The 21,772-nt window shown below is 44.3% G+C and overlaps 1 protein-coding gene across 1 annotated transcript in view; it reads right to left on the bottom strand.

The window, feature by feature from the left end:
* The window catches only part of LIPC (lipase C, hepatic type), a 176,447-nt gene that overhangs the window by 148,624 nt on the left and 6,051 nt on the right, over positions 1-21,772 (bottom strand). Inside the window, exons 3-4 of the mRNA XM_060095280.1 lie at positions 10,843-10,939; positions 8,615-8,747 (exon numbers count right to left, since the gene is read on the bottom strand). Coding sequence (XP_059951263.1) covers positions 8,615-8,699 — 85 coding nt within the window. The 5' untranslated portion in view covers positions 8,700-8,747; positions 10,843-10,939. The remainder of the gene's footprint in view (positions 1-8,614; positions 8,748-10,842; positions 10,940-21,772) is intronic.

Raw genomic sequence — 21,772 nt, forward strand, 5'->3', positions numbered from 1 at the left:
ATTTTTTTTTTTTTTCCAATTCAAGAACCACTTTCTTTTCAGCATGACGATGTTTTATTTTGGAGGAATAAATTGTCACAAATATCTAGGGGTCTTATATTATTTGGGAGATGGCTACCCCTGAGGGAGGTCAATATTCAGGATCAATAGACATTGATATCTCTCCCCTTCCCCCCCTCCAGGAGACTGAGAAATGAAAGCCAGGTTTGCCCTGGAAGCTTGTATTGTTTCTGAGGGAAGAGCCTTAAGCCTGAAAATCAGGAGACCTGGGTTCAAGTCAAGTTAATGTTTTGCCATTAACTGTCTATTTTTGTTTTTCTAGTGGTTCTCAAGGTGTACTCCCTGCACTTGAAGCAGCACTTGGGAACTTTAGAAATGCAAATTCCTATATCCACCCCAGGCCCACTGAGTTAGAAACTTGCAGATGGGACCCAGAAATCTGGTTTTAATAAGATTTATTTATTTAACAAATTTAATAGAATTTATTTATTTTATAAATAAATGAGATTTAATAAAATCTTATTTTAATAAGTTTCTCAGACACGCTAAAGTTCGAGAGCCTCTGACCAGTCAAATCCCTTTGTTTTATCATTTTGATGTGAATTTTTAAATTATTCAAATCATAAAGCAAAACACTACATACATAGTACAACATTACATAAAATTTGGAAGAGACAAAAATTTAGATATAAACTCAACTGAAGTTTGAACATGTTTGTACATTTTCTTCTAGTAGTTTTTTTTTCTCAAATATACGTTTTCATGGAGTTGTAATCATAAGACACACACAGTTAGGTATACTACTTTTGTCCCACTTAGCCTTGGAACGAAAATACTATTCGGTGTTGCCACCTTTATATCGTCATAAGAACTATTTTAATGCCACAACATGCCATCTAAAAGCTGTTAAAATCTACTTCACCAGGCCCCTGAAGGTGAACCTGTATATATGGAGGAGAAAATGCTGGGGACAGACAAAGAGGCCTCTCCTTCAATACACTTGAGCTTCTCTTTACTTCTTCCTACCCCTCCCCTCAAATCCCACGGTGGAAATATCGAAACTATGAGTGTTTCTGGAAATAGAGTCATAAGCAGAGAGGAAAGTGACGTTACCCAATAGTCATGAGTTTTCCAGAGTCATCCAGAAACTTGGTTTTTCCCATACCTGAATCCTCTCCTGAAACCCTGAAGCAGCTAAGGCATCACTGCGCTACCTTGTGGCAATGTCTGTGAATTACACCTTCTCTTGAGAAGCATAGCTGCACCCTGAATCTTCCAATGTGGGAATGACTCCTTGCCCTAAGCTCGGTGCCTGATTGTCAGCAGCTGGGTGCACCTGCTGTCTACCTTAACATAGCAACCCCACTCCCTGCAGGACTGGCTGGGCTCTGACCCATTTTTCTAGTTTTCACCTTGGGGCTGAAGTCTGGCCATGATCCTCAGCTTGTTTGGCAGGGGTCCAGATGTTTTGCCTGCTCCTGGCCAGCCCCCTTCCCTCTGATCCCTGGCTGACAGGGCCCCACTCTAAAATGAACACTCTCCTGGGAACCAGTGTACGGCTACCCTTCTGGCCATGAGAATTGCTGGGCCCCATGGATGTCAGGCGCACACCCCAGGCTGAGGTCAAGGTGGTCACATCCCCTTGGAGAATGTAACTGGGACTGCTCAGCCATGTCTTGTGGACCAGACCTAAAATCGGGCAAGCCTCTGGCCCAGCCCTGCGTCTCCTTCCCTTCTCCCTGCTGACTCGCCTGCAAGGACACAGCATGCCTTGTAGCATTGTGGCAGCTGGTGTGGAAAACAGGGCGGCGAGAATGTGGTGGTGGGGATCTTGCTCACCTGGCCCACAATTAAATATGGGTTCAGGTCCTGGGTCCCTTGTGAAAGGCAAGCAGGGTGGGAGATAGGCTGCTGTCCTCTCACTTCAGGCTTGTCCTCTCTGGGTACGATGCCCTCAGGAGGGCTCCAGAATGGCTCAGCCATAGGGCCAGGAAGTATGGCAGTGGGTGGGAGAGTCTCTAGCAGAGAGCATGTAGAATTTCACAAGAATTCTGGGGCTGGCTTTCTGCTGAGTCTGCTTTCATGTACTCGCCCAGGTGAATGAGTTCCATCTCTGGATACTACCTCAGGTATTACTCATGAACCATCTTCCCTGCAGTTGTGGAGGACTGTTAGGAATTTTCAGGTCCCGCTGGGGCTGTAACTATGGGCTTGGCTGAGCCCATGAGGATGGTGGGAGGTGGCCCCTCTAGGGACAACAAATCCAGGACCAATCTAATTGCAGCTTACCAGGTTTTTAAAAAAAACTTTTTTTTCCTTTCACATTTAAACACTTAAAACACATACACATACATTCATTCTCTCTCTCTCTCTCTCTCTCTCTCTCTCTCTCTCTCTCCCCGCACCCCCCCCCCATGGCCTTAATACTCTTTATAGATCTTTACATATATTTCAAATCCCTAGCAATATACATGTATGTAGTTTTATCATAGTTGTGATTCAATATGTAGGTTATTTAGTCCTCTTTTTCTCCCCCGCTTTATTGCCTATAAAATTTCCTCATACTTATTTTTTAAAAGCTACAAGACCAGTTGTTATGTAACCTTTTGGAGGTCACAGGTCCCTTTGATAATTTGCCAGAAGTTATGATTTCTCTCCTACCCTCAAATGCACATTCATACAGCCTTGGGTACCATCCTAAGAGGCATCCAGCCTCTCTGAAACCCATCCCTGGGCTAGGTTAAGAACCCTTGTATTGCACTATGAGTGCCTAAGGGTCAGCATTAAGCTTTTTATTTCTGAATCTCATTATTTTTCCCAAAAGTTTCTAGAACTTCTAGTAGTAGGTATTCAAAACAATGCTTGTTTAAAGGAAGAATTAGTGATACCTGGACCCTCCATCCTTGATGGTTTATTTTTGGGCATTCAAGTTGTTTTCAGTTTATTGCAGTTGTGATGTAGTATTGCTATCAACTCCTTCCTATTTTTTTTTTCTTCTCCTTCCTGGAAGGCCTGTTTTTGGAAGGTGTTTGGACTTGGAAAACATGTGTACTTTATTGGCTCTGTGCCTTTGCTTATGCACAAGGAAAGCCTCCTTCACTTTTGTCCAGATTCCATCCTGCAAGACTCGGCTCAAATGCTGCTTCCTCCCAGAAGCCTTCCCTCTACGTACTTGGAAGTAAACTCTTCTCCATCTCTACCTGCACCTTGTCTTAGTCAACTCAGGCTGTTGTAACAAATTACAATAGACTGGGTGGCTTGTAACCAACAGAAATTTTTCTCACAGTTCTGGAGGCTGGAAGTCTGAGATCAGGGTGCAAGCATGTTGGGGTTCTGGTGAAAACCCTCTTCCAGGTTTCCTCACATGGTGAACAGAGTTAGTGAGCTCTTTGGGGTCCCTTTTATAAAGACACTAATCCCATTCACGAGGGCTCCACCCTCATGACTGAATCACCACCCAAAGTCCCCACCTCCTAATATGCTATGCTATTGAGGGTTAGGATTTCAACATATGAGTTTTGGGGGGACACAAACACTCACTCCATTGCACTCCTCTCCAGTGGTACTCAGCATATTTATGGTTTAGTTGAAAAAATTTTATATATACATCTTATCTCCTTTATTACACTCAGTGGTATACCTTATATATTTGAAACCCAGAACGGATCATTTTAATACCACTTTGCTCTATAAAACAAAGCTATTTTCAGTTATATGCATGCAAACATCGGCAATAATCACTATTTTCTTGATTTGTTATTTAGTTTTAAAGCAATGAACAATTTAAAAAAGAAGAATACATTTCCACTTTAAAGATACGCAAGTGCATTAAAGATATTTCCTGGAAGAACCAAAATTTTTACTTACCAAACAGAATATTATACTTCACAATTCACTGTAAAATCTGTTTTACTGTTTTACATTTTAAACACAAAACTCTAAGTGGTCACACGGGATAGGAGAATTGAAGTTCTCGGGTTCTGTATCTTTGTCTTTATAATCACTACGGTATCATTTTAAATTTCAAATCTGCTGTTTAAATGCAAGAACAGGCAATAAGTATCACGGGATTTGGAGACGTGAGATGATCAAAGTGAGCTGGGAGGATTCTGAACCATTAGACACTTGCAATGAGCACATGTCACAGTCCACGAGTATCAGGGGCCAACTGCAAAACTGGGAGGTCTCTAAACTGACATCGACAGAGAACATTTATTCAAGGAGAAGTAATATAAAACTGTGATTATTTGAAGTTTACATATATATTAATAAAACTCAACAGTAACCACAGCAGTTGTTTACAAATTTGACCAAAAAACTATTTTGAGGGGGAGGGGCTTTAGTTTTATCACTGGCATTATATAGAATTGTGATGATGAAAGGAAGACCAACTTTTAGTAAGTTCTATTATTATTTTGCATTCTCTATGGATGATGGCCCCCTTATTGCTGCTGGCAGTGCAGGCAGGTCCCATCTCCCTACCCTTGGTCCACCCAATGCGACAGTAAGCTCATGGAGAGCAGGGGCTACTGTGCGGTCTACAGTTGTACAGTGTCTGCTGCACAAATACAGCAGTTCTGAGTGTGGGCCTTGGCAGGACCTCTGAGGATGTCCTCCCTTTTCCTATATATGAGTCCAGTTTTCTTCATGTACTCTGGACAAAGCAACATATCACAACAGATTCAATACAGAAACAGATGAAAAAATCCAGCTGCTTCTATTAAACCAGACATTACAAAATTAGCAAAATTTCTTTGTGAACCAATGTCACTCTTCTGACTCACTTTTTTTGTTGTTGTTTGGAAAATACAAGTTATTCCTCATAATATCATGTTATATATGTTAGCATGTGATGACTTTGTTGTTATTTTATTATTATTTTTTTGCGGTACGCGGGCCTCTCACTGTTGTGGCCTCTCCCATTGCGGAGCACAGGCTCCGGACGTGCAGGCTCAGTGGCCATGGCTCATGGGCCCAGCCGCTCCGTGGCATGTGGGATCTTCCTGGACCGGGGCACGAACCCATGTCCCCTGCATCGGCAGGCGGACTCTCAACCACTGCGCCACCAGGGAAGCCCTGTTGTTATTTTTAAAAGCATTAAAATTAAAAAATTTCTCAGTTTTAGTCTCTAATATGGTAAATATTGATACCTGTGTTCCACGGAAAAAAGAGCTCTTTGGGGGATCTCCCTGGTGGTCCAGTGGGTAAGACTCCACATTCCCAATGCAGGGGGCCTGGGTCCAATCCCTGGTCAGGGAACTAGATCCCGCATGCATGCTGCAACTAAGAGTTCTCATGCCACAACTAAGAAGTCCGCGTGCCGCAACAAAGATCCTGCGTGCCTCAACTAAGACCTGGCGCAGCCAAAATACATAAGTAAAATAAATAATATTAAAAAAGAAAGAGCTCTTTGGAATTCTGAATAATTTTGGAAAATGTAATGGTGTCCTGGGACCAGGAAGTTTGAGAACTGTTGTATTAAAAGCACTGCCTTATATATGGCAGATGGCTATGCACACTTACTTGTTAAATGAATGAGTGACTGACGGCTGGGCTTCAGTTGCTTCTAGGATGTGGACTCTGTGGCTGGAATTGCAGGGAGGGGGCAGGCACCTTAGGCAGTGGTCGTGGATACCACTGGAAGGTGGGGCTGCCAGGGTCTAGGAGTAGCAGCTACCATTTAAGCAGTATTGATCCTCCTAGCCACACCAGTGGGGTGGGCTGGGCCTCAGGCAGGGAAGTCTGGGGATGAGAACAATGGTAGCTCTGTGTCCTGGGGTCTTCAGGAGGCTCACCATATCTTGTTTCCCTTGGTGCTGGTAGGCAGGAATTATTCAAATAGTCCTCTCCTGTGAGAGGAACCCAGCAGAATGGATTTCTAGGGATCTCTGGCTGTTAAACCACTGGGTGTGAGCACAACAGCCAGAAACCTGTAGCCTTAGGCAGACAGATCAACCTCTAGGTGCCTCTCGTGGCTCTGCCCTGAGCAACCGTGGGATCTCCAGCAAGTCACTTTTCCACTGGCTGACTCAACCACAAGGTGAGGGTGGGATAAAATGTTTGGACAGTGTCTGGCATATACAGGGTGCACAATACATTAGTCGGTCCATTAGCAATGTCATTAATAATAATAAAAGGTAAGCTGGGAGGATTGGGGTTAAGGAGGAAGGGTCCTATGGGAGTTCCTCCTGGCCCCTGACTAGTGACAGCTGAAGCTTGGTACAGACCAAGTGTTCTCCACCTTGGCACTATTGACACTTTGTCCTGAATAATTCACTGCTGTGGGGCTGTTCTGTCCACTGTAGGATGTTTAGCAGTGTCCCTGGCTTCTACCCCCTATATGCCAATAGCACTCTCTCCCCAGTTGTGGCAACCAAAATCTCCCCTGGGGGGCAGTTTGGAAAACTATCCTACAAGGTATAGATACTCAACCTTTTAGGGCTCTACTGTGGGATGCTTGCCTCCCTGCAATGCCCCAGGCGGATGTCCCACCAGCCTCATGCACACAGATCTGGGTCACTCCCTGCAGAAGAAATTCTGCCAAGACATTCTGCTCTCAAAGGAACAAGAGGCCTCCTGACTCTGATCCTTTCCCTTGAAGAACCTTCCTGCTAATAGTGGCCACTCCCCTCAGCTTTTGGACAAACCAGGACCCTGGGAAAGCAGTAGCTGGCCAGCACAGGATTTGTTGAGGGAAATGTGGACGATACTCAGCAACCCCCGGGGAGGCCATCCTGCCTTTTATCCTTCACCTCGGCTCTAATGGCTTCCAACCCCCAAGTCTCTACTGAAACATCGACTGGGCCAATCAGTAGCAGAATGGATAAACCAAGGGTGGTATATTCATACAACGGAATGCTACAGTGAACAGAATGATGAGTCACACCTCATGCAACTGCATGGTTGAATCTCACCAACATAATGTTTAGTGAAAGAAGCCAGAAGCAAAAGAGCATATACTGTATGTGTCCATTATCGAAAAGCTTCCCCCAAGAGCAAAATGATCTATGTTAAGGCTCAAGAGGTGTGCAAGGGAGGCTTCTGGGATGCTGGCTCAGATTGTGAAAATTCACTGAGCACTTATGATATAGGCACTTTTTTAGATATATGTTATACTTCAGTAAAAAATTAACAAAAACAACATTCTGGGCCAAAGGGCAGGAAAGGCCCTTCACCAATATCCCTGTGAACACGGAATAAAAATCATCAGCAATTCTGCCCGTATGGCTCTAAATTATTATTATCATTTTTGGACTCAGCTTGATAAGTGAGATGATGTATGCAAAATAATTAACCTTGTGGTTGACACACAAATTGCTCAATGAATGGTAATAATTAATACTGCTAATAAGTTATTAACTGACCTAGTATTCAAAATAATAATTAAGGGCTTCCCTGGTGGCGCAGTGGTTGAGAGTCTGCCTACTAATGCAGGGGACACGGGTTCGAGCCCTGGTCTGGGAGGATCCCACATGCCGCGGAGCAACTAGGCCCGTGAGCCACGACTACTGAGCCTGCGCGTCTGGAACCTGTGCTCCGCAACAAGAGGCCGCGATAGTGAGAGGCCTGCGCACCGCGATGAAGAGTGGCCCCCGCTTGCCACAATTAGAGAAAGCCCTCGCACAGAAACGAAGACGCAACACAGCAAAAATAAATTAATTAATTAATAAAAAAAACCACTCCTACCCCCAACATCTTCAAAAAAAATAATAATAATAATTAAACATAAAGAACAGCCTTTTTTCTTAAAGGAGAAAAAAATGTTCTGGAATTTTCAGGCAATCTTTGGATAGTAAGTTCCTAATTCTTTTTGGAGCTCCCTCCAAGCAGAGTCTTTGAGGAAAGAAAAATCTAAGCCTCTACCTTAGAGTTTCTAGGTCCTGACCAGTAACCAGCACAAAAACAAAGTCCCAAAGGCCAGTCTCATTTGCCCAAAGTGTTCAGTTCACTTCATATCCATCATTTATTGATCCAATGCACTGTTTAGCCAGGAACCTGGAATCCACCTACCTGATCAAGCATTTGGATCTCTTTGGGCATCAACCTAGTGTGTGAATTTACAGACCAAACAGGTGTGACTGCTGTTGAATTCCTCAGTCTCAAGAGTAAAACTTTGGCAGAAAAAGTGAAGTCTAGAAAATGTGCAATGATAGCTCTGTTTTCAACCTGACTGGAAGGAGGATTCTACAAATTCCTCTCTTCTGAGAGAGCCAGCTATTAGACAACCCTCAGCAAGATGAAGCATTTCATTGCAAGCTGTTCTCCTCAACTGCAAATTAGATGCCAAATTAACTCTCAGGAAGGTATGAAACTCTTTCAGATTATTTGCCACCAAAGAAGTCTTAGCCTGACTATTTCTGAATAGGATATGCGAGAGACTTCATTGCTAGTTGCAAGTGCTTTGAGAAGACTTCTACTCCGAGTGGCTTCCTAAACTTTCAGTCCTGCCTACAAACAGCTACACGTCCCTATGACCTTCGATGCCACTAACAGAACACCTGGTATGCTGTGAAGCAAGCTCTGTTCCACATAGCCAAGAACACTTGGATTCATTGTGACATACATTTAAAAAAGAAAATCCATGCCCATTTCCGGAGAAAAGGCAGGCTCTTACCTAGTCCCAGGCTTTGTCCATGGGCACTTGATTGGATAAAGATGCACAAAACCAAGAATATAGAGACACACAGGGAATTTTCCATTTCTCCTGTCTCACCCGGGGACCGAGGTCTTCTTGCTAATTTCTGAAGCTAAAGAGAGCAGATTGCCTATTGATACTTTGTTAGAGAAGACTGCCCATTAATAATTAACCTTTTAAACATGTTTTCTAGTGTTCACTTTCTTTCCTACACTGAACCCAAATCTAACTCTATCTCATACAAAAAAAAAGGTTGATTTACAAAAGTATTTTTTATCCTGCTACATTTTGAAAATAAAGTATCTTGTCACATACTCTTACCTTCTTGGGCCAAGGTCACAGTTCTAAATTAATCAATTTAAAGTTAATGTGTTGTGTTTGGAAGTTCTGTCAAAGGTCAGGAGTAGGTGACTTCCACATGGTTGCCTAAGTCTCTCTCTGGCGTATGCAAAGGGGATGCAGGCTCCTGGCAGTGGTATTTCAAATTGCAGGCTGAACCCCAAGAGAAAGGAAAGGACTCTGCTATGTGGAGAGCCCCCAGGTGGTCTGTTTTCTATTGAGTTTAGCAAAATTGCTGGTGTCTGCGGTCAAAGAGTGATGGGCAACATTTCTATAGCTGAAACGGGCAGAAAACCTCTATCCTCAGTCTAAGAAGGAGCTGATGGAGGAGCAAAGATGCAGAACTGGATGCCTTTGCTGGGGGCCCCATTGAAAGATGGCCCTAGAGTAAACACACTCTTTCCTTCTCTGTGTTAATGGATGATCTAACTGGGTAGAGGACTGAGAAGTAAGGCCACTTGGCAAAACCAGACAGGGGAAACTCAGGTGTGGCTCTTGTAATATTCCTTGGGTTTCTAGTTTTATTTAAACTTTATTCATTTTTCAAACTTTTAAAAAATATCTATTATATTCCAGGAACTGTTCTAGGTATTTGAGATAAGCAAGTGAAGAGAACAAAGATTCCAGTCCTTGTGGAGCTTATGTACCACAAGGAGATGGGAGGAGTCAGATAACAGGTAATAGACATAATAAATAAGAGATTTATGTAGATTGGGAGAATGTAATCAGAGCTATGGAAAAATGAAAAGTATGGCTGAGTTAAGGGGGTTGGGGAAGGTAGTGATTTTAAATAGAATGGTCAAGGTGAGCCTTGTTGGGAAGCTGAACTTTGAGCAAGGGTTTGAAGGAGTTGCCCCTGTGGACATGTTGAGGAGAGCATCAGGTAGCCAGAACAGCCAGTGCAGCCAGTGCAAAGGCCCTGAGGTAGGAGCATGCCTGGAATGTTCCAGGAACAGCAAGGAGGCCAGTGAATAGGGAGACATTATTAAAAGGACTTTGGCTTTTATACTACAAGACATGGGGAACCATTCTGAGCAGAAGAGTGATGTGATCTGTATAATATTTGTAAAAGATCATTTTAGTTTGCAAGACTAGGAGCAGATTATTAGCAAACAAGGGTGCAAGTGGGTAGATCTGCTAAGAGGCTATTACAGTGATCCAGCAAGAGGTGATGGTGCCTTGGTTCAGCATAGTAACAGTGGAATTGGGGACTGATGGATGGGTGGTGGATATATTTTGAAGGTAGATACAACAGGATTTCCTGACTACTGGGATGCAGAGAAAGAGAGGAGTTGAAGATGACCTCAAGGATTTTGGCTTGAGCAAGTGGGACAATGGTGTTGCTAGCAGCTGAGATGGGAAAGCATGTGAGTGGAGCAGGTTTGGTGATGGAAAATCAAAAATTCAGTTTTTCCCAGGTGGAGTCTGAGATGCCTCTTAGACATCCAAGTGGAAATGTTGGGTAGGCAGTTAGATAACTTGGTGATAATTGCCCAGATGAAACGAACTGATAGGACCTTCTGAAACCACCGGCAGTTTGGACAGATTGATCCTAGGCCAAAGCTTAACTCTGTGTTGTCTTGTGGCTGCACCAGCTTCCAGAGGACTATACCTTGGAGACCATCTAGTCAAATGCATGATTTCTGAGCAGAGGTTTCTGTGCTGGCTTCTTGGCTGGCTCCATCCTACCTACATAGTTAAGCAGGATCTGAAGGTTCCACTTTACTTCTTATTTCCCAGAAAGTTGGAACCTAAAACCAGCTGACTATCTCCCTGGCTCCTCTCCCCTGGGCCCACCTCATCTCTTATCCTCTGGGTACTGCCAGGTACCAACTCCACCCCCGGCCTCACTCTACAGATTAACTCACCAAGAAACCAGTGAATCCAAGTGCCTCTGGGATCCTGGGTCTATTATCAACTAGCTGGCAAAATGTTACTTAACCTTAATGAGTTCCATCTCCTCACCTGTAAAATAAGAGAACATGGGCTGGAGATAATACTTTGAGGTATCAACAATATATTTCTCCCAACCTCTCCCTCACCCTCTCCCTTCCACTTAAGAAGAGTAAAGTACAGAGAAGACTATAAACCTTTTGTCTTCCTGAAACTCAGGACCTAGGGTAAGTGAATTCTAACCAACAATGGCAAGCAAAAGGCTAAAAATGTTTCAAAGGGATGTGAAGGGAGAAAGAGTACCCCTACCATTCCATCACTAGAAAGAGAGTCTCTTGGGCTTTGTAAGTGGGTTGGGGGAGAGGGAGATTTGTCTATGAGGGCAGAGGGGACAGTCCCTTGCTTCCAGAAAGTGGTAAGAACCCAAAGAAAAAATGGCTGTGAGTGTGTCAGCAGGGGGACAAAAGATGCCCCTGTGCCTGTCATGGGGTGTGAGTAGCAGTGAGCCTCCGGTGCCAACAGGTCATGAAGATGGGGAGGAGTGGCCCCTTAGTGGTCACCTATGTGGACTGATGTCAGATAATCAGGTGCTTACCCCTAACCCCATTTCTGGGTATTGTGTCAAATCCAGAACTGTGGGTGGGGCGGGGGAAGAAAGAATCTAGGAGGGCCTAAAAAATAGGAGTTTGGAGTCATAACTCAGGTGGATTACAGAAAATAAAGGTATTTCTTCCACATCAGAATATGTGGACTGAGATTCACACTTCTACAAACACAGGTATGTATGCTTAGTGGTCAAGAGTCCAGGCTTTGGGGCTTCCTTGGTGGCGCAGTGGTTGAGAGTCCGCCTGCTGATGCAGGGGACACGGGTTCGTGCCCCAGTTCGGGAGGATCCCACATGCCGCGGAGCGGCTGGGTCCGTGAGCCATGGCCGCTGAGCCTGCGCTCCGCAACGGGAGAGGCCACAGCAGTGAGAGGCCCGCGTACCGCCAAAAAAAAAAAAAAAAAAAAAAAAAAAAAAGAGTCCAGGCTTTGGAATCAGACAGATCTAAGTTAAGGTCCCTGGCCTATCACTTCCTAACTGAGTGACCTAGGGCAAGACATTAGTGTTCTGAGCTTTAGATTTTTCCATCTGTGTAGTGGGACTAAGTATAGCTACCTGATCAGATTAAAGGAGATAATGTAAAGAGGTAAGCCCTTAGCAATCCTGCCAAGCAGGAGATAATAAATGGCAGCTATTCTTACCATTTTTATTGTTTTTAATTCATGTAGGGGGTCCAGGAGGTAGATAACAGCATGATCACAGGATTAAAATTTAGCGGAAAATTAAAAGGGGAGGAAAACAGAAGGGTCTGGATCAGTGGTTCCAAAATCTGATTGAGGGTTGGAATCAGAGTCAGCCTGAGAGCTCAGGAAAAGAATTATAGGCTCTTCCCATGAACAAGTGAATGAGAACTTCCAGGGCTGGAGCCTGGACAACCTTAATTTTAAACAAACTCTTCAGATTATTCTTGGTCACCCAAAGTTTGAGAACCATTTCCTCAGAGTGGTGCTTGAGACATCTGTTGGGGCACAAGAAGAAAATAATAGATCTTTCTGATTTTTCTTGTATCACCTGCTCTAGGCTGAATGTGTCTCCTACAAATTAGTATATGAAACCTAGCCCCTAGGGTGATGGTAAATGGATAGGGCATTTGGTAGGTGATGAGATCATGACGGCAGAGCCCTCATGAATGGAATCAGTGTCCATATGAAATGAACCCCGGACAGTTCCCTTGCCCCTTCCTCCATGTGACGTTACAATGAGAATATGGCCATCTGTGAGGCCTTCATCAGACACCAAATCTGCTGGTGCCTTGATATTGGACTTCCCAGCCTCCAGAACTGTGAGAAACAAATTTCTGTTGTTTATAAGCCACCCAGTCTATAGTATTCTATTATAGCCTCCCAAACCAACTAAGATATCACCTTTGAAAATTTTGTGTATATATAATGCTTATATTTATATTGTATCACTTGTATACAGTACTATGTAATGTATTAGTGCTATATACTTTATAAACAGATAAATATCCATGTATTTTGGAGGGGCACTCAAAATTTTTTTCAAACTGACAAAAGTGCTTCATTAAAAATGTGTGAAGGCTCTGCCGTAGAGGGATGCAATGCCCCCCAGGCCTTTGGGACCTGATTATAATGTAATTGATCCCATCAATATATTGGAATCAGTAGATCCATTAGTGGGATCTTTAGTCATTTCCACACCCCAGAAAGCCCAGCAGTTGATGGAGGACACTTCATTTCCCATGGTCTGATGCCATGGAGCCTGAAGCCTCCAGTGAGTTATCAGCATTGTGCATAGTGGTAGGGCCCAGTGCTTTCTCTTGTCTGCAATCCTCAATCTAAAATAATAATGGTCTTATAGTTAGATCCTTAAAAATTGACCTGAACTTGCTTCCTTTTAATTTGAAGAGCTTCTTGAAGAAATAAGAGATTTCAAGAGGCTGGACTTTAATGACTTGAACGTAACCTTTCCTTTTAGTGTAATGGCGATAAGAAAGTTAATCAGAAGAAAAAATATTTTACATAGATAAAGAGAGCAAGAGGAGGGAGAAGGCATGGGATCAAGGTGATGGGAGACGCACGGCTTTATATTCCAAATTAGATTTTCTTGCTTTCATCATCAGATGCTGGGGATACCTGAGAATTGTAGCCTCTTGGCAGAATTCCGAGGAAAGAATAATTGAAACAGTAAGTTTTGGATTGGTACTATTATTTCCCTCATTTTACAGTTGAGATTTAAGAGACTAAGAACTAGGACAAAACCATATTTTATCAGTAAAAGGCTGAGGGAGAGGAAATCAAGGCCACCTGAATCCAGGGTCAGTTTTCTAAACCATATGCCCTCAATCCCTGGCTTTCCTCAGGCCTGCACTGACCTTTCTTTCCTCATTCTTATTCTACTTCCAAGACGAAATTTATAAAGTTTGTAGGATCACGTCACTGGAAAATGACTACCCTCTCCTACACCTGCTTGGGGCCAGGCTGCCACCAGGAAAATGACCAAGCTTTTATGGGGCACAGATCGATCTGTGTGGACATTCTTGTACTACGTGGGAATGAAACTGAGCAGGACCCTGTGGGGCTCCTGGACACGAAAGCCTTTCTGTGTCCCCCATTCCTTGTTTGTAGGGAACAGACTCCAGCCTCCATGACCTTCCCTGAGTTGCAAAGGGCAGATTCAAACAGTTGCTAATCAGGGAAGGGAGGGGATGCAGAGACAAGGGAGGAGCAGCCAAGAAACAATAGTGCAGGGTCCTGGTTCCACCTCAAGGGATACACATTAACAATATCTTTAAGCTCTTTATAGAACTAACCACCCCCCCCCCCCCCCCGCCGCCAATGGAAGATGTAGCATTCTTCATTCCAGAGACCACCTGAGAGGCCAGAATAAAGGAACCAGAGAAGCTTATCAAGAGATTATCTGAGACCAGATTAAAGGAGTGCAGGCCCCTCACACACCCTAATTTATCAGCAACCTCGCACTTGAACTATTGCTATAAAACTCCTCACCAAAACCTCCAGGGTGGGGAACACACAGTTTTCAAGGGCAGGAGCCTGCTGTGCCCACCTTTGCTTGCCAAAGCAATAAAGCTATTCTTTTCTACTTTACCCAAAACTCTGTCTCGGAGATTCGATTCAGCACTGGTGCACAGAGGCTGCGTTTTTGGCATCAGGAATACGACAAAAACAAGTAGGGATACTTCTTTGAGCTGGCTTGGAACATGTCCTTATTTGAAAAGGGGTTGGCCTGGAGTCTGAACTTTTCCTTATCTGTTTCCTTATCTGTTTTTTAAGACAAGTAAACAAATGAAAGGTGAACACAAGATTGCAGATGATGTTTTAGATTATTTGAAAGAATGAAGTGTTTCAAGCATTTCAAGCAGGTATTCATCCAAGATCATCATGCCTGAATCGATTAACCTTTTCAGATTAACCTCTGCATGGGGTCTGCCTCTGACTACTTGTGTGACCTGTGTAAATAATGTAACCTCTCTTTGCCTCAGTTTTCTCATCTGTAAAATGGAAGTGTGAGGATGAAATGTTATTACATAGAATGTGCTTGGCACAATCAGAGCTCATTTGATTTTTGTAACAAATGAGACAAAAATTACTTCCTCCATTTTACAAGTGAGAAAACTGAGACTCTGAGATTCCTTGTCTGAGGCCACATGTCTAATCTACGTAGATTGGATCTGAGGACTTCTGGGTCCCTGTAAACTCTGATACTCTCTCATTCCCAGAGTCTAAAGTGAAGAGCTAGGGAGCAAAGAGATGAGATCTCCTTTTACACTTATTTTTATGTTTCCTGCTCTGTGCTGGCCCTTTTATTCTCCCCATCAGAATTATAGCTGCCGGTTTGTGGAACAATGAAAGAACAAACAAACAAAACCAGAGCTATCTTTTTTGTGACTGGATACTCTGGAACCAATAATGCATTTCATGAGTTTAGTAGTTCCAGTAGAATGGAAAACCTTTTTCCTCTGTTTGCATTATACTCGGAAGCAAAAAGAAGTAAAGATTTAAGCTGGTTTTGAACAGCTAGACAGACACAGACCACTGCTGGCTCCTTCAGGTTTGACGAGGGTTTTCTCCTCTGTGGGAAAGAAGGTGGGCATAGATTAGACTCTGTGCCAGCATCCTACAGCATCCTACAGGTGTTGGTTGGGCTTGATGAGGGGTGCTCATGCTGGGCTCCTAAGGGAGACCAACCAAGCTATGAACTGAACTGGCTGATTGCAGTAAACTAAGGGCACAGTTTGGGAAGGTGAGCCATTAGCATGGCAGCTCTTTCTCTGGGTCCCAGTGCTTCTGACAATGGGACAGCCAGAGGCACTGTCCTTATTCTGAGTATCAGGCAGGACTGGGGCATCGCTTAGATCGAAATGGCCCAAGACTCTCTACAGCAGCTGGTGTTTGCTCCATGTCACAGTCATTTCACAAAAGCTTTCTGAGCTCAGCAAATGAAGTCCTTGGCTACAAGAAATCAGGAATAGTTCCCAGAGATCTGCTTCAAGTGCTGCCAGTGACTCATCATTTTTCCACAGGGTATCTTACTGTCATGATTAGTCATCAATTCCTAGGCAGGCCTAGAAGTCAGGGGTTAACAGTTCAGGGGCCAACTCCCAAAGATACCAGACTCTATGAGATCTCACTGAAACCTCAGGAACAACCCTATAATGATGCATGTATGATTATTCCCTGTATACAGAGAGGAAAACTGAGGCTTAGGGGGGTTACTGACTTGCCCAAATCCACACTCTAGTAAGTGGTGGAATGAAATCTGAAATTATGTTTGTCTAACTCCAAAGCACACACAACAAAAGGTAGTTTTGCCAAGGTTGTAGGAATTGGCTATGAGCTCTTCATGTATCTAAGATATAAAAAAATGGAATTGTGCTCTTGCACTGCAGATAAAGACATAGAGCGTGTGTTTATTATTATTTTATTTTTAAAAATTTTACTTAATAAGTTTATTTATTTATTTTTGGCTGTGTTGGGTCTTCGTTGCTGCATGCAGGCTTTCTCTAGTTGCGGCGAGCGGGGCTACTCTTTGTTGCGGTGTGCAGGCTTCTCATTGCAGTAGCTTCTCTTGTTGCGGAGCACAGGCTCTAGAGCACAGGCTCAGTAGTTGTGGCACATGGGATTAGTTGCTCCGTGGCATGTGGGATTTTCCCGGACCAGGGATCGAACCCGTATCCACTGCATTGGCAGGCAGATTCTTAGCCACTGTGCCAATAGGGAAGCCCCTATTATTATTATTTTAAAAACAAATGTTCTCAAGCTGTTTCTCAGCTATTTAATGGAGATAGCTTGAAACAGCCCATGAAACATAGCAGAAGACAGATGTAATGGAGACATTATGGTAGAATTATATAATTTATACAAAGATTAATTTTCCCCAATCAACAGTAAAAAAGACCAGCCAAGACGAGGGGACTGGAACCTTTGCCCAGGAAGCTTTGGCATGGACAGGACAGTGTGCTTGATAGGAAATTGTCAGGGTGAGACTGCTACAAAAGACCTAATTTATACACCATCAATAGTCATCCAGTTACTCTTGAAACCATTTGGGTTAGTTCATGCCTAAGGGTCCTCCAGAATGCAACAACGAGATACTTTGACATGCTTTGATAATTCTGTTAAGACATAATTTTTTTTTAAAAAGGTAAAATCATGACTCTCATTCAGATATAAAACTGAACATATGGTAAGTATTTTATTTAACTCATTAATGAGGAAGCTGTTCAGGGTGTTATAACTAGTTCAAAGGAGAAGATAAAACCTCCACAAATTTATATGGATAAAGGGATGTTGAAATGAATGGGCAAATGGAAGCACATTTAGCTTCCGGGGAAGTCAACCAAACTTCTACAGGACAGCACAGAACCTGCATTTTGCACTTATGTTAGTTATCTACAATGTACACAGTTGTAAAATGCCTCTAGAATCAGATAACCTAGGAAGGTTGTGCTGGGTGTGGGCAGTGCATAGTTTTTTATTGAAGCACAAAATTTCCCTTGTAATTCCTATTGTTAAGAAATGATAAAGGAATTATTTAGCTGTAGAATTTTAAGATAACAGGTTATATATAACTGTTTCTTTTGGAGGAAAATACTGTCTCTTGATATTTGTCTCTTGAGTGGAGGCTTTGTGATAGCAGAGAATTTGTATTTCCTTGCTGGCTTCTCTGTTTTTAGACCCATTAGCAAGAAAATTATTTAAAATCTTTGTGCCTCAGTTTCCCTATTTTAAAATAGGGACAGTACTATAATTAACTTCATAGGATTTGGGGGAAGAATAAATGAGAATAATCCGTAAAGGGTGCTTAGCACAGTGCCTGCTATCCTTATTTTTACTGTTTACAGTCTTTCATCATGCTTTTTATTTCTCCTACACATATATGTTCCCTCCCTTCTCTTTTTCTACCCATTTAACTGACTATAATAAATAATAGATTTATAGTGTTTTTGAAAAAAAGTATAGATCGGGTCTATGCTTCCTGGTCTTGATTTTGAAATTGACTGCCTAAGTTGTTATGCATTCCTTTGTATTAAAAAAAAAAAGCACTCTCCAAAAAATATTTGTTTTTTGAATACTTCCCATCATCAGTTTTAGAACAGCTAACCCTGAATTTAAATCGAAAAATGTGGCTCCTTTTCTCAGGTTAATGGCCAGAGAAAGCAGGCTCTAGAGTGGGAAAGGCCCACAGACGGGTCCTTCCAGGGGTGCTGGGGACAGGACCCGCCACCTGGAGAGGTCACTCTTGGGAGTCAGGAAGTGGAAGTCACTGGTGAGTCTATCCCCGTCTGACTCCTTAGACCCCAGGGGTCACAGCCAAGGGCCAGAGAGTCTGCAGCAGGCACAGGAGAGAACTGACCACAAGGCTCTGCCCACGGCAGGTAGTGCAAACCTGCCTTTGGGAAGTTTGTTTTTTTCCTTTGGGTCGGGTGGAGGGGGCGAATATCTTCAAACGCGAGGAGGAATTCCTGGAGGTCTCTGGGTCAGGATACCTGTGTGGATTTGACCCTACCGTCACCGGCGAAGCCCATTAACAATTCCCGGGAAATAGAAATAGAATCTGGGTAATAAAGTCTAACCTTTTTTTTTTTCCTTTTCCTTTATGCTTGGTCTAGTTGCACTTGCTCAGAGGGTGTCACGCGCACAGGCCTTGCACCCGTCCCTTCAGACCAGAATTCTTGGGGTGAAACGGCTGTGCCCGGCACCTCAGCGCCGGGGCGTGCGCAGAAGAGCTGCACGCGCCACTGCAGTTCAAGATGGCGGTGGGGGCGGGCCGTGGGCAGAGACACTGCGCCGGGGACGTGAGCAGCGCGCCCAGTGCCCGCCCCTGGGCAGCTCCACCCCCTCCCCGCTGAGGAGATCCCTAGAAAGCAGTCCACCCCACGGCCTGTCCGGGAGAGTTCCGACTCTACAGAGCGAGCGCTCATCTCTGTTTTGTGACGGAAAAATAAAGCTTTCCTTTGCTTCTGAACCAAAGTCAGTGTCGTTCTCCTGGCTCAAATGACACCTGGCAGGAGAACACTTGTTGGGGCCCAGCTGGAAAGGCCCAGTGCCATCAGCCCCAATTTCAGTTCTCACACCTTGAGAAAGTGCCAGATTATTCAGGTGAGGCCCACAGGCACCCTCCCCTTTCCTTAGCAGCCTGAGTTTTGCAGGGAAGAAGGCACTTGAGTAAGTGCTTGCTCTGAGTGAACCAGGATGGGGAAGGAGCTTTTATTTCTAGGCAAATTTCAGGGAAAGGAGAACAAAAATATTGCTGTGTCTAGGCTTCCTTTAAATGTATGGTAACTGGAGTGATACCCTGGAGAGAGCCGTTTTTCACTCCACAATGCCACTCCGGTCACTTAATCTGACTGACAGGCTGAGCTGGGGCGGGGGCGGGCGGTGGAATCCTGGGAGAAAGAACCATCATTTTGATGCCTTAGGAAACAGCGACGATTAGATCTCAGAGGTCAACCAGTGTGTAATTGGGATTTGGGGGCCGGGAGAACACAGTCAGATTTACACAGGGCTCCTTGCCTCTGGGCATTCTTTCTTTTTGCTATCATATCATCTCTGGAGCAAAACTGCTTGTTTTAGCTCTTGATAGAAAAGTAACTTCCCTTTTCCATTTTTCACAGGCAATGTATAAACAATGAAGAAAGTGATAGGCTGTCAATATGTGTAGCAATACCTACTTTTGGCCATACTTGGTGCCATGGAGAGAGACTAGAGTAGAAGGTCTGAGTTTGAGTCCAGTTCTACGCTGTTGTGACGCTTCTACAATGGGGATAATGATACCTGTGATTCCAGCCTCACAAGGTCATGAGAATGAAGAATGGTAAGTAACCAAACATTCTTAAGCAATAAAAGAACCCACATGGGGCTTCCCTGGTGGCGCAGTGGTTGAGAGTCCACCTGCCGATGCAGGGGACACGGGTTCGTGCCCCAGTCCGGGAAGATCCCACATGCCGTGGAGCGGCTGGGCCCGTGAGCCATGGCTGCTGAGCCTGCGCGTCCGGAGCCTGTGCTTCGCAACGGGAGAGACCACAACAATGAGAGGCCCACATACCGCAAAAAAAAAAAAAAAAGAACCCACATGAAGTAGAGACCCCAGGCTGGGATGTCAAGCGGGTGAGTGTGTTTGTGTTCCACAGAGATTTCAGGAGACTTGGGGGCCCAAGCAGTTCTGCTTCCTGACCTAAGAGCAGGACACCCCTCGTCGCCACAGGGGCCCAAGGCAGCTGCCAGCCACCAGCAGAGGGAAAGGTCTGGCTCCTAGCTGGTCAAGGCTCTCCTAGAAGACATAGAGGGAGTGCTGAAGTGCCCACCTTAAGTGGTTTATAGGTATCGGGGAGGAAGAAATTTTCCTCTACCGTTCTACGTTCTTCTGACTGGTCGAAGAATTAAAAAGACAGGAGACAGATTAACAGGAGAAAAAGTAAACAAAAGTTTAATAACATGGGAGAGACCCAGGAAAACTGAGTAACTTGCCAAAATGGCCAAAGCCCTTACCTTAAATACCATCTTCAGCTAAAGACACAAGAGGATGTTGGGGGTAGTGGTTTGGGACTTCACAGGAGAGGAACGCAATTCTCATGAAGATGGAAAAGCAAATGTTTGTTAAACAATCATTTGCTGGACCACACAGAAACAATGGGACACAGAGTGGACTCTGATCTCTAGGCCCTGCCGTGTTTTTCCCACCACACTTACCCCATATTCTTTGCAGAGATCTCTGGTGATAGCTCTGTTCTGGAAACAGGCCCTCTGTCTAAATTCTTTTAGATAGTTAGGGAGAAGGTCACAGTTTCTTCCTGAGTCTTTTGGGCTTTGATTATTTTCAGCTCAAAATAATCTGCCTATCAAAGAGACCTTTGGAGGTGGCAAATTTTGGTTCCCCTACATGGGCTTCAGCAAGGAAGCCAAAATATTAATGGGCTACCTCACAAAAATAATACCTGCAGACTTAGGAAGTAGGGGTCAAGGGCAGCTGAGATGTAGTGGGAAGCAGGAGAGCTGAGGGCTATTGCAATGAGGGAATTCCTGGGGACCTCACCCTTACTCCCTAGTGGATAAAGCCTGGGAAGTTTATAGTAAGGAATTAATATTACGATGAAGCTTGCTTTAGGTGTCTCTCTGACTCTCTTTGCTGGCGCTTCCTGTCTTTGCTGCCCATTGCCCACAGACTGAGTTCAGAGCCCTTGAACTGCTTTCAACCTCCCCCCTCCCCCCCAGGAAAATTGCTGCTTGGTTTTGCTTTCCTCCTGGAGACCCAGGAGGAGAGAGGCCCCGGTACACAAGTGAGAGCCTCCAAACAATGCATGTGGATATTAAAGAGAAGGTGTCAAAGGGCTGAGCCCTGGGAGTTTCAACACTTGGAAGTTGGGAAAGTGAGAAGGCACTTTTCTGCTTTTGCCAAATTATTTCTTAAGAACAAGTTCTTAATGATAATGAGACAGGCTGGGACCTGGGACCCTTTGCTGCAAGTGCTGCAGTGCTTGCACCTGGATACACCTCTCCGCGAGCAACAGAATGCAAAGAAACTATAACGGGCTAAAAATAACTCTGTGTATGCGCAGTTGGGGCAAATTCTGGACAAAAGATACAAAAAGACCAAACAACCCAACTGCCCCTTCTGAAGAGCCAGGAGCAAAAGCAGGATAGTACACATGCCCCCCTGCACTCACCACCACAGGCTGGGCAAAACACCTAAGCCATCCCTCCAGTCCGACCCCTGGATACACCCCTACCCTCACCCCATATAAGGAACCAGCTTGCCCCCCACCCCCTCAGGGAGCAAGCAAGGGAACCTGTTACTTGTTTTTGCTCCCTCCTGCTACA

This window comes from Mesoplodon densirostris, chromosome 4 (genome assembly GCF_025265405.1).
Source record: "Mesoplodon densirostris isolate mMesDen1 chromosome 4, mMesDen1 primary haplotype, whole genome shotgun sequence".
Taxonomy (NCBI): domain Eukaryota; kingdom Metazoa; phylum Chordata; class Mammalia; order Artiodactyla; family Ziphiidae; genus Mesoplodon; species Mesoplodon densirostris.